The sequence below is a fragment of the Acipenser ruthenus genome, chromosome 53 (genome assembly GCF_902713425.1).
Source record: "Acipenser ruthenus chromosome 53, fAciRut3.2 maternal haplotype, whole genome shotgun sequence".
NCBI lineage: Eukaryota > Metazoa > Chordata > Actinopteri > Acipenseriformes > Acipenseridae > Acipenser > Acipenser ruthenus.
The window spans coordinates 486,647-500,000 of record NC_081241.1 but is presented as its reverse complement, the minus strand read 5'-3'; the positions used below and the strand labels follow the sequence as shown (position 1 = coordinate 500,000).

The window sequence follows — 13,354 nt, the reverse complement described above, 5'->3', positions numbered from 1 at the left end:
CACAAAAAGGAGCGCTCCCAGTGCACATGGAATGTAGAACCTATTTCACCTTTTTGACAAATGGTACAAAAAGGATCTGTTGATATTTTCATTTGAAAACACTTGAGTTGAGGGTGAAAGCCAGGGGTAGGCAACCCTGGTCCTGGAGTGCCACAATCCTGCAGGGTTTGTAGGTATCTTCTAATCATTATTTGCTAAATACCTGGAACAAATGGGAATTCTGACCAATTAAGACAATCATTAAATCAATTAATTTATTAAGGGGCTTGGGTAAAACAAACAACAAAAGTGTCTGTGGCGCGGGTTTCCTACCCCTGGTGTAAGCGAAGCCTTTACCAAGGAATGGGATTCTCATGTTGTGAATTCAATGTACAGTAATGCTGCCCCCTGCTGGTGTAATCTGGCAGTGCATCAGTGTTCAGAAATGCACAAGGGAATAAAACTGAAGGGTTGTGTGAACACAACAGATGGAAACTATCCATAACTCACCAGTATAATAGAGAAATCATACAAATCTCTTGTTATCAGCTATTTTGTAGTGTGTAATATTCATGCATTAACCTGTATGTTTTCCTATAAGATTACATGTGATTGTGTTCTCATTCTTCTGCTCTGTTCATAGTTGCATGGTTCTCATTATAACCACAGTTAGCTTTCTCTAGCAATCAGAACAGCCAGCTACCTGTCTGGTGTCTTCTGGTTTTTGTAGCAGCTGTCAAAACTTTTACTCCAGGGGTGCCCAACTCCTGTCCTAGTGGGCCCCGGTATCTTCTGGAATGTCAAAACTAATCTGTGAGTTTAGTTAACTGGCATAATTATTTGATAAATTAGAAACATTTAACACATGCTCAGGCCTATTAATGTTCAGATACTAGTGTAACTTGAATCAAGTGCACCTTCTAAATCATCAACATGCAAAATACGGACGCGGTGTAAATTATTCGAATATTATTTGAATAAATGAGCTGGACGCAGACGTTTTACAATGTAACATTTTTTATTTGTATTACTGCAGCTAGCTGATAAACACTTCCCTGTCTCTCAACACATTTAGCTGTCAATAAAGCTTATCGAATAAAAGACCCCGAAACAACCCTATCCTCAGTGTAAACACTAGTGCACACCAATACCGAAAACCAACTGCAATACCAACAGGTGAGTTTATAAATGAACCAAACCCTAAACACCAATAATTCGTATTTCAATTATCATGATCTCAATAATACTGGTCATACTGCTGTTTTTTTCCCCGAATAAGATTTGTTTTGTTTGTTTTTACTAACAGTTATTACAGTATTAAAAGTTTAACAGCTGCATCAATTCTTACAAAAAATATTTATTTTCCTTTGATTAGCCAATTAGTTCTCATTCCCCTACAATTTAGAGACACAGTTTAGGTTTACTAAACTCCAAATTACCTTAATTATTTTTGGGAATGTTCTCATTTAATTATCCTACATCGTCATTGGGTGTGATACATTTATCATTCTTAAACTTTCACTTTCGCTTATCAGAAACGCGGCGTGCCTCATCATTACTGTGAACGACACAGGTACAATTAGAGGACACGGCGAAGATAAACCCGTACTAAAGGTAAAAACAAAACCACAAATAACATTTCTGTTGTAGATTTAGACTTAAGGTGTGTTAATGTTGTATGATGATCGATAAACAAAAATGGTTACAATTTAAACAAAGAAGGCTATGGAGAACAAACACTGAAGAGCCGACTTTAGTGTCGCAGTTGTTTTGGTCATGGAACCCTGAATGTCTTTCCCAGTTACAGCACACCTGATGAAATAAATTACAACAGAGATGATATACAGCATGTAAATATTCTGAAGGAGGGATAAGCGCAGTTTTTAATAATTGAATTGGTGTGGGCTGCATCTTAAATCGTAAGCCTATATTTCATCATGTATAACCTCCAGACATTACATTTTTAATGGGCAATGTTTGTAACTCACGAGATATATTTTGTATTCAGCCTACATTTTAAAAGTATCTTTAAAAACACACTCCTGTAATCCGGGAACTCGTTTTTTATTTGGTGAAAATTAACCAAAGCACGAATTACATTGTTTTAGGAATGTCCCGGTTTGACCTGAGAACCCAGGCGTTAGATAATATAATATAAAGTTCTTATTTTCAACTTTTCACGTCTTTATATTTGTATTTTCGTTAAATCTTTTGTTGCACTAATTTCCGCATTAATATAGTTTTACGTTTTCACATTATTTTTTAGACGTCAAAACCCTTATATAACCTATAGGTTATAATTTAAATACGTGTAGTCTAGTCGATTGAAATTCTATAGAATTATATTGGCTATTCTGTAGATTCTGTTGGTTTGTATAGAGATTTGGGACATTAGGTCTCAATATTCTGTTTTGTTTTGTTTTTTTAATTCTCGGCTCCACACACACGAGTCCTCCCTCTACTCAGCATAAATATATATAAGAAAAAAAAAACCTCCAATCACGTTTAAGAAAAGTCCTTGCATCGCCTGTTGCCAGGGGAAACAGAGTTGTACAGGTTTGTAACCGGTAGTGGTACATCCTGTCGGTTAGACAAGCAAACAGTCATATATACAAATCCTCCAATCACGTTTAAGATACAGCAGGTCCTTGCTTGCATCAGTGGTTGCTAGGAAGAACTGAACTGGGCAGGTTTGCTTATCTGTGACTTCAGTTATCCGCAGGGCGCCACACGTTCTCAAACACACAAGCAAAAAAATAATATACTCAGTAAAACAACGCAGTTCAATTTTTTGATTTTCACAAGCCAGTGAAGCGAGATAGAGCAAGTTTATGAGGAACCCAATAAACATGAACCAGGATTTTAAACTTGCCTCTAAAATGAATGGAATTGAAGTGTAAATGAACCTTTGCTATAATGAATATTGGTGCTTAGATAGGCTACAGTTTTATTTGTTTGCTGATAAAAATATATACAGAGCCAATTTACACATTCACTTCATTCATGAGACGGGCAATTTTAAAATCCCGTCTCAAAGCGTCGCGGGATTGTGGAGCCTGTTGGCAATCGTACTCACAAGTCGACAGTAACGCAGACTGGCTGAAAGTATGACCGACAGCTACGACCACTTTGCTGCGTCAGCTCGGGGGGGCTTCAGTCCTTCTGGCTCACCCGTAGAAGTGTCTGCAGCTGACTTTCGGCTTTTGTCTGCGAGAGAAGTATAAACCAGCCTTAATACGAGGAGCAACTACAATAGAGTGGCTGCTGACTGAGAGTTCTGAGTTGCGAACTGAAAAAAAAAAAAATATAATAAATATTCTTTTGGTTTACTGTTTTCTTCATTTTTGATACATTCTCCTCATATTTAACCACACCTCGTTTATCTGTGGATTTCACATATCTGAGGACCCTTGTCCCCCAAGGCAGGCTGATAAATGACTGCAGTGTGGAGTAGTGGTCAGGGCTCTGGCTCTTGATGAGAGGGTTGTGGGTTCAATCCCAGGTGGGGGACACCCTGCTGCTGTACCCTTGAGCAAGGATTGTTCCAGTAAAAAACCCAACTGTATAAATGGGTAATTCTAAAAATAAGGTGAGATATAACAATTGTAAGTCGCCCTGGTCGTCGGTGCTAATAAATAAATATTAAAAGAGATTCAGCTGTGTGTATTGTATTATTCTCATATTAAATTATGGAGTGCTCCTGTATAAGAGTCTCTTTTCATTTACAATTGCTTCTGGAAATCACATTGAAATGATTTTCAAACTAAAGTATATACAAGTTTCTGGCTGTAAACAGGAAGGGAACACAGCTTATTATATCCCTTACAAAATATATATATCTGGAACATTGCTGTTTATATTGCAGCAAACCACAAAATCTTCTTTGCAACCTCTCTGTTAACTTAGAATTGGATCACAGCAAGGCTACCTGCAACCTGTTGCTACCTGGGGAATTTTGGTTTGTTGCAATATAACAGAAATATTTCAGATATATTTCTAAAACCAAACCTTTTTTGTAAGGGATGAAATCACAATTTACACTTGGCCAGGGTAATAAGGAAGTGGCTGGATTAAAAGCACTGATGCTTATGCCAAATATTTTGCTTTCAAATTTCATTTTTTTTTTTCTGTTTTTAGATGATGTCACTCTTCCAACTGTGTCTTGTGTTCTTGCTGTATGGTGCAGTGGGTATGTACTGTATCTGTCTCTTCAGTATGAATAAGCAGTGTGGAGTCGTGGTTGGGGTGGGGAGTCGTGGTTGGGGTGGGGAGTCGTGGTTGGGGTCTTATTTCGTTTCACTTTGCTTTCAAAGCAGAATGAAGAAAATAAAAGCACAACATTTTAACAAGTGTCTTGTTGGATCGATGGGTCATGCTTTATTTTGAGGGGCGCTTATTAACTATTAACGAATAGTAAATATATTAATAAACATTAGTTACTAGTCTGTTAACAGTTAATAAACTATTTGTTACTTGATTTACTGTAACTTTTCTCACAGTTAATAAATCAATTAATAAGATAATAAGATAACTGAATTACCTGTTGATGCTTCTTTTCTATTCTCATTAGAGTCTGGATTGCGTTGTGTTCGGGATTTGCAAGAGAAACCCTACAGTGATGTCACCTTCAGCTGTCGTCTGGAAGGCGTCAGTCCCCAGGATGTCGTTGCTGTCACCTGGAAGAAAGGAAATGACGTTGTTGCTCAGGTGAAACAGCATTCTACTGTACTACCCCACCTAATACTCCTGCAGGAATTCTGCACACTGCTTTCAACGTGACTCCAGCCTGGAATGGACCTAATGTTTGAAGTCTCTGTGAAATCAGGAACAAATTGACAGTAATAACAAGCCAAAGAGTCCCATATCTCTGCTTCATTTCTACATCTTTTAAACTGGTTCACAGGTGATAAATACCAAGCAAATACAATAAGTATTTATCACACGTGAGCAGTGAATTTCTCCAGCATGTTTGTTATTACTCTACATAGTAACACAGTAGTGGTAACATGTCATTCATTCTCTCACATATTTCTTTTTTATTCTGTGTACATCGTCATGTTACTTGATAACAATATGACTAACTGAAGAAACACAGCCCCTACCAGATCATCTAGGTTTTCATTAAAAATGACTGCTTTTGGGTTATTTTATTTGTTAATATGTGGCAATTAAGCAAAGCTATGGGACTCGTTTGCTTGTTATTACTGCCAATGTGTTTCTGATTTAGCGGCGACTTCAAACACCAAGAGCAGAAATCAGAGCAAATACGTCTGATCTTCCTTGTCAGTTTTTTTTTACAATTATTTTTACACCAGTTTTTCTTCCAATTTGAAATATCCAATTGTTTTTAAGCCCCTGTCTCACCGCTGTAACCCCTGCAAATGACTCGGGAGAGATGAAGACAAGCACACGTCCAAGCGTCCTCCAGAACATGTGCTGTCAAGCCAGCATCTTTATATCACACTGTAAGCCCACAGTGAAGCCACCAGACCTATCACTTTCCAACTTCAGTAACTTTAATTCTGTTATCTAGGATGAGGAAGACCTTTCGTTTTCCTCACCTTTCCCTTTACAAGAAAGCGCTGTTGTTTTAAGAGATTGTTTATTGATTACATTACTTTGATTACTATTAATACAGGTTGAGTCCATTGTTGGGTAAGAGAATTGATGTCACTGGTCGTGTTAGACAGACGGTCTCTTAATCCAGGTAAATGAAAGCACAGATATCATTGGGAGAAATTTAAAGAGGTCACTTAGACCAGGTGGTCTCTAAATAAAGGAGCAGGTCAGATGAGCAGGTTTGATTGTCTGTACAATCTAAACTACTGTGATATCATTTGTGGGGCCCCTAGAAACAGTGTTTTAGAGAAGTCATTTAAAACCTGATTGATCTTCAGGCTGTCCCGGGTGTAAAAAGGGGGAAGCGAGGTGTGCCTGGAGATCCCAGAGCAGAGGTCAGAGAGGACGGGCTTGACAAAGGAGACATGTCGCTGCTCCTCAAAGACGTTCGATATACAGACCAGGGCTCCTATCACTGCACTGTCGCCACTCGCTCCAGGAAATATGACGAAACTGTCAACCTGTTTATACCAGGTGAGTCTTTATACTACAGGTAGATATGATAACCCCAGACCCCTTCATTTTCAGCTCTCTCCCTCCCTTTAAACCTTCATTAATTCATAGTTAAGCCTTAACTGCATACTGGATAAAAAGAAACATTGTTTAAATTAGAGGGGAAAGAAAACAAACTAGTAACACTACTGGAAACTAACTAAAGCAGTGGGAGTTAGTAAGCTGGATTTGGTGATTAGTGCAGGTTCAAAAAGAATCAGGTGAGATCAGTTGACGTTGTTTGTTAACTCAATGATAAGGGTAAAAAGAATCAACTTCCTTTGCTAAGCAGAGATTTAAAAAGTATGTTGGAACAAAAAACAGCAGGGCAGGGGTAGAGCAGGGTAGAAAACTACTGATATAGCTGAAGCAATAGTATATAATTACACCATTATATTTCAAAATATATATAAAAAATGATGATGACCTACATTTGCACATTGTCATGATTTGTTTATTGCTAAAAAACCATATCCTCTTCCTCTCATCCAATCAGAGCCTGAGTATCCCACAGTGTATTTCGACTCCGTGACCAGCACTTTTACCTGTAATTCTACTGGCTGGTATCGTGAGCCGAAGGTCCAGTGGACCAATGAGAAAGGAGAGAATCTGACTGACCAGTCAGAAACAGCACCAGCAGAGAAAGAGGGTGAAGTGTACAAAGTGATGTCTGTCCTGAAAACTAGTGATCTTCACCAGCAGTACATCTGCACTGTCCAAGAAGGAGGGATAGAAAAAGCAATACGCAACTTCCTCACAAGTACGTGTGTTTGTTTATTTATTTATTTTATTTATTTGCAATCGTCAATTCTTCTTACCCCTGTTTTTCTCCCCAGTTTGAATATCCAGTGGTTTTTAAGACCCTGTCTCACCATTACAACCCCACGCAGTGACTGGGGAAAGGTGAAGACAAGCACACTCAAGCGTCCTCTGAAATGTGCATGTCAAGCCAGCCTCTTTTTTCACTGCAAGCCCACAGCTAAGTCACCAGACCTATCGCGCTGGAGGACTACGCAGGGGACAGCACAGCTGACTCACAGGCACCTGGCAGAGTCAGGCAAGGATTACCCAGCTGACTTGATGGTGCACGATTGGCCAAGTGCTGCCTGGGCGGGGAGGGTTCGAGTCAAGTAATCCCTGTCTCATCGCGCACCAGCAACTCCTGTGGGTGGCCCTGCGCCTGCAAGCTAGCTGTGTTGTATCCAGATCTGACGTGATGGGTCTGTTTGGCTTCACTGTCGGCTTGCAGTGTGAGAGGAAGTGGCTGGTTTGACGGGACACGTTTCGGAGGACGCTTGAGTGTGCTTGTCTTTGCCTCTCCCGAGTCACTGCGTGGGTTGAAGCGGTGAGGTCTTAAAAACAATTGGCCATTATCAGGGGGTAAAATAATTGATTCCAAATAATTAAAAAAATGTACAAGCAGTAATGACTGAGAAACAGTAACCTGCAGCAGTATGTCATTTTGTGAATACACCTTTTATATATATTTGAAATGGGTTGTATTTAGACACTAGTACTGGCAGTCAGGTATTTGTTTTTCATTGACTTTCCTTTTTCTCAATTTTTGTACAGATGGGAAGACGGAGCTCTAAGTCTTCTCTCAGAGGTAATTGTTGATTTATTTTGAAACCTCACAGTTTAATTACATCACACTGTACAGCAAGGCTCTTCAATTCCAGTCCTCCAGGTTCTGCATTCCATTCCAACTGCAGCTCTTAATTGCTCAGTTATGTGACCATTTGAAAAAGGTTTTAAGAGACATTTTTTGGGGGTATATTTTTCATTTGATGATTTAAATGAATCACTGTCTTTATTTATTGAAGATACAGTTTACTTGTTGTAAACATTGTAAAGCCCCTGAGCAAAAGTGTTCACTTTTTTTTTTCTAACAAGCAAATACTTAGAGCAGTAAACTAACAGATTAATAGCTTGGTGGTTGCAACAAAAACCAGAAACACAATCCAAGAGGAACCCTTTCAATAACAGTCATCATTATTTTCTACAGGGGTAACCTAATGTGTTTTTTTTTTTTTTTAGCTCCCCTGCCATGAAATGGAGAAGAGCGAATGCAAACCCTTGAAGTGAGCGTCGTGTTGAAATGATGAGGATGTTTGTTAAGATCAATGTAAACGCAAGCTTATTTCTGTTTGTTTGAACTTTCTGTAGCTGGAATAAGTTTCTATTATAAGATCTATATGCAGAACAGTGTGATGTCGCATTCTCATTGCAACATGACATCTGGTTCTGCACGAAGCCTGATCTGGCGTGCTCTCGTATTCAATGACAGAGTTTTTATATATTTTGTGATCCTCTGACCTATGCTGTGTAAAATGCACATTCCGTGTTTTTCTGTGTCATTCCAATGCAAACGGATTTCTAGCATCCCTGGTAATAATAAAGGGCATCATAGCGAGGAGGTGCTGTACTCAGACTTGGGGTCAAATGCAAATTTAAATGCAAACTGTTGAACTATTTGCATTTGACTTGTTATTTGCATTCTGAAATACAAGCATTTGCATTTCAAATCATGGGAAAGCTTCAAAAACATGTCAAATGCATTTAAATACTATTCAATACTACGACTACTACTACTACTAATAATAATAATAATAGTAATAATTAATAATAATAATAAAAGTAGAGACTTTTCAGTATTGCTGCAAGCAAAGTTTATCGACCTGAAAGATACAAACTGAAGGACTCCACTTTTGAAAAGTAAATGTTTATTATCTAGCCATTTAAGAGCTACAAATAATTGAAAAGCTATTGAAAGGCCAATTATTACTTTTAATTGAGGGTTCAATGAAGTAATTCAGAGCTCAGTCAATTTAGAACTATTGCATGGAAGAGTATTTGAAATGCATTTGGTGTTTGTTACATATTTGTATTTTGTTTGGTAGTAAATGCATCACATTTGCATCGAGCAAATTCAGAATTTCAAATACATGAAGACATTTGTATTTAAATGCATTTGACCCCATGTCTGACTGTACTACAGTGTTGTTGGTTTGTTTAGAAGCAGGTTTGTGGTTGTTAAGAAGTCATTGCTAAGAATGCGACACGGTCACTTTTCTAGTGTATTGTAAGAGTAAAATAATGCTTATCCTCCTCATTACAAGCATGCAGTACACTGGATATTTTTCTTTTGAGATTTGCATTGCACAGATCAGCAGGACGGCAGCCAGTATGTGCAGAAACAGGTAGTGGACAAAAAATGGAAACCCCAATGTAAAGTCTCTTAATAGGGCGTTGGGCCGCTCTGGTATCCCGCTCTGTGGAGTTCTCGTCGGACCGTTTTTGATGAAACTGGCCGCTCGCGCCCCAGGTTGAAATCCGCAGTCAGTTGATCTGCAGTCGCTCTCCTGTTCTGCCTTTGCGCTTGGAATGAACGCACGGATATCACGATCCTGGAGTATGCGCTTCCGCCCGCTGTTGCCCTTTGCTGATGATGTCTTTCCCTCGGAGTTCCATGCCATACCTTAGACACTGTTGCTCGTGAAACATCAGCAAGTTGAGCTGTCTTGGTCACTGAAGCTCCTCCCAAACGCGCCCCAACAATCACCGCTCTTTCAAAGTCACCGAGGTCTCCTCTTGCAGCCAACTAGCCAGAATTCTAGGCAACCAGGCCTGTCCAGCATTTTTCTACATGACCCTAAGCATGCTAGGATGTGATTTGCTTAATTAACGCATGAGCCACACCTGTGTGGAAGCCCTTGCTTTCAATATACTCGGTGTCCCTCATTTACCCAGGTGTTTCCATTTTTTTGTCCACTACCTTTAGCTGCTGGACACCTAGGCTTTCTATTGGTGCGCTGTTTACCAGAAGGCGTTTGCGTTAATCAATCAAAGGAAGGTGGAAATGGAGACTTACAGCAGCGAAGCGCCTTGGCCGACAATGCAAACAGATTACGTTTTTAAATATTACCTTCAATATTTTTTCTACTTTCATACATTGATCTTTTTATAAGAACCTGTTGATGCTACAAGAATATAAATAATGTCTCAATGTTGGTATTTAGTATTTTTTTCAACAAAACAAATGCAGTCCAGTATACTGGAGATTTGGAATTAAAGACATTGTTACAGAATTTTTACACAAGCATAAAGTACAGAATGTATTTGATAAATTGCATATTGAATTTGTTTTTTAGGGAAATTAAAGTTTATTTGATTATTTTATTGTATAGTATATTTCTTTATATTTAATTTTAAATGTGTATTTTTAATTAGTGATATGTAAGAATACATGTGCACATTTCAATGTGCATGTTCACTGTGATACTCATCACAGAAAAACAAAATACCGTATTACTTAGAGCCGGCCTCGAATGAAAGACGTCCTCGTATTGACACTGCAGTTATATATCAGCTTTATAATAGAGGCCCTCTTGAATAAACACCGCTATCAATAAAGAAACGTTAGGGTATTTTCTTCTCCCCCTCAGTAGTTAAAAGATGCCTTTTCCTTCTGTTATTATATATTTGTAATTGTTTATAAATTATCTCATTGCCTTTCTGAAATGTTAGATGCAGTTGGTCTACTCATTGGGCAGTTCAAAGTTTCAATATTATAATTGTTTGCTTATTTTAACAATAATGTGAGTGAAATATCATCACAAGAAAGAAGACATTTCCATGGATATCGTAAATCACAATCAAATTGCATTACATGTGCAATCTGCCCACAGTGGAAAAGCAGAAACGTGTTTTAAACCTGGCCTTTGTCGCCCTCTTCAGGACAAACTCTGCAGCTGCGCAGAGCCTGATTGAAAGCAATTCTTTTCACTTGGTGTGGTTCCATTGGAAATGTAGGGCTCTATTCACACAACCTTCAGGACTGTTCCAAGCACTGTTTTGTTAAAGACTCTTTATGGTTTAAATCAAGTTAAATCAAGTTGTTTAGAGAGGGGGAGCAGTTTGTTGTTTATTAATTTTATGGTTTATTATTATTATTATTCAAAGTACCCTTTAAGGTCAATAATCTTTATAATCAGGTTTTAAATTAAAACCAAAACATGAATGTAAATAAGCACCATTTTAATAACCTTTTTTTTCACGTTTCTGTACTTCAATTAATGCAAACCTTTTTTTCATGTACTTTCTTTAAATGTTTTGTAAAGTTTTAATTTTCAATAAATGTTTTGTTCTGCGCCTACTTCTGAAATGAACATAAACTAAGTGGACTGTCAACAGCAGCTGCTCTCTGGAAACGTGAAGAGCACAAAAAAGCTTTGGAGAAAATATTAAACACTCATAAAATATATTCTACTATAACAATGACCACACAGTGTTGCTTTAACTAAACAATACCAGCAGACCAGCCTATTTCATACAGGTCTTTGTAACTAAACTATACCAGCAGACCAGCCTATTTCATACAGGTCTTTGTCCAGTGACTGCTGGGTCTGATGTAAGAAGAAAAAAACAGAGCGATTCAGCCTATTGTATCTTTCAAAGGTTTGCCTGCCAGTTGAAGGAGCCAATGATAGCCGGGTAATACTATTGTGAAGCTGCTCAAAGAACACTACAGGTACAGTCCTGAATCCTCCCAGAAGCTGAGGGTGTGAAGTATAGAAGAACTGAAATGTCCGCTCTGGATAGACAAACACCAAAAAGATAACAAAGTTACAAACTGAATGAAAGGAGACAGTACAATATTGTGGGATCAAATAAAAGCAGGTTTTTCACATCTTCAGCGTGCCCAGCTGGCACGAGCCCATGAGGCTCTGTTGTCTTCAGAGCGCGACCTCGGGTTCAAATGATTTCAAGTTCAAGTCGCTTCTCGACTCTGGGATCAAGCTATCAGACACTTCCAGATGGTTAGTCAAGCTAACAGCCCCTAAAAGATTAAAACATCCCATTTAAAACACATGAAAGCCCCGTGCACCCAGTCTACCCAGGCTAAGTGCTTGAGAAAGAGAGAGGGAGAGAGGTCTAAAGGGAAGGGGTGTATATCTCACTGCTCATGAACACACTGCTCCCAGGTAGGAAACCCACTGATCCTCAACTACTGCTCCTAGTGATCTCACACAGCTCCAATCCTCCAAGTCCACAGCTTGAGTTGCAATCTGGTTTCTCAGCTTCCCACACGGCACAGCACACAGCTCCCAACTTACAGCTCCCAGCTCCAGCACAGTTCATCTCCAGCACCCCCTCCTCAACACTCCCCACCCCACACTGTATACTCTCAATCCATCACTTCTCATTAACAGCACCCCCTCCTCAACACTCCCCACCCCACACTGTATACTCTCAATCCATCACTTCTCATTAACAGCACCCCCTCCTCAACACCCCCCACCCCACACTGTATACTCTCAATCCATCACTTCTCATTAACAGCACCCCCTCCTCAACACTCCCCACCCCACACTGTATACTCTCAATCCATCACTTCTCATTAACAGCACCCCCTCCTCAACACTCCCCACCCCACACTGTATACTCTCAATCCATCACTTCTCATTAACAGCACCCCCTCCTCAACACTCCCCACCCCACACTGTATACTCTCAATCCATCACTTCTCATTAACAGCACCCCCTCCTCAACACTCCCCACCCCACACTGTATACTCTCAATCCATCACTTCTCATTAACAGCACCCCCTACCCCACACTGTATACTCTCAATCCATCACTTCTCATTAACAGCACCCCCTCCTCAACACTCCCCACCCCACACTGTATACTCTCAATCCATCACTTCTCATTAACAGCACCCCCTCCTCAACACTCCCCACCCCACACTGTATACTCTCAATCCATCACTTCTCATTAACAGCACCCCCTCCTCAACACCCCCCAACCCCACACTGTATACTCTCAATCCATCACTTCTCATTAACAGCACCCCCTCCTCAACACTCCCCACCCCACACTGTATATTCTCAATCCATTACTTCTCATTAACAGCACCCCCTCCTCAACACTCCCCACCCCACACTGTATACTCTCAATCCATCACTTCTCATTAACAGCACCCCCTCCTCAACACTCCCCACCCCACACTGTATACTCTCAATCCATCACTTCTCATTAACAGCACCTCCTCCTCAACACTCCCCACCCCACACTGTATACTCTCAATCCATCACTTCTCATTAACAGCACCCCCTCCTCAACACTCCCCACCCCACACTGTATACTCTCAATCCATCACTTCTCATTAACAGCACCCCCTCCTCAACACTCCCCACCCCACACTGTATACTCTCAATCCATCACTTCTCATTAACAGCACCCCCTCCTCAACACTCCCCACC

The 13,354-nt window shown here is 39.8% G+C and overlaps 2 protein-coding genes across 2 annotated transcripts in view; both read left to right on the top strand.

Annotated features, from left to right (window-relative positions):
• Window positions 1-13,354, top strand: part of LOC131723101 (tripartite motif-containing protein 16-like) — a 106,245-nt gene that overhangs the window by 15,597 nt on the left and 77,294 nt on the right. The gene's annotated exons all lie outside the window — the stretch shown is intronic.
• LOC117432827 (butyrophilin subfamily 1 member A1-like) lies at window positions 1,454-11,241 on the top strand. Its single transcript, XM_059016566.1, has 7 exons — window positions 1,454-1,593; window positions 4,117-4,168; window positions 4,550-4,686; window positions 5,877-6,072; window positions 6,587-6,850; window positions 7,663-7,696; window positions 8,128-11,241. The coding sequence occupies exons 2-6, from the start codon at window positions 4,117-4,119 to the stop codon at window positions 7,680-7,682; spliced, it is 669 nt and encodes a 222-aa protein (XP_058872549.1). The 5' UTR covers window positions 1,454-1,593; the 3' UTR covers window positions 7,683-7,696; window positions 8,128-11,241.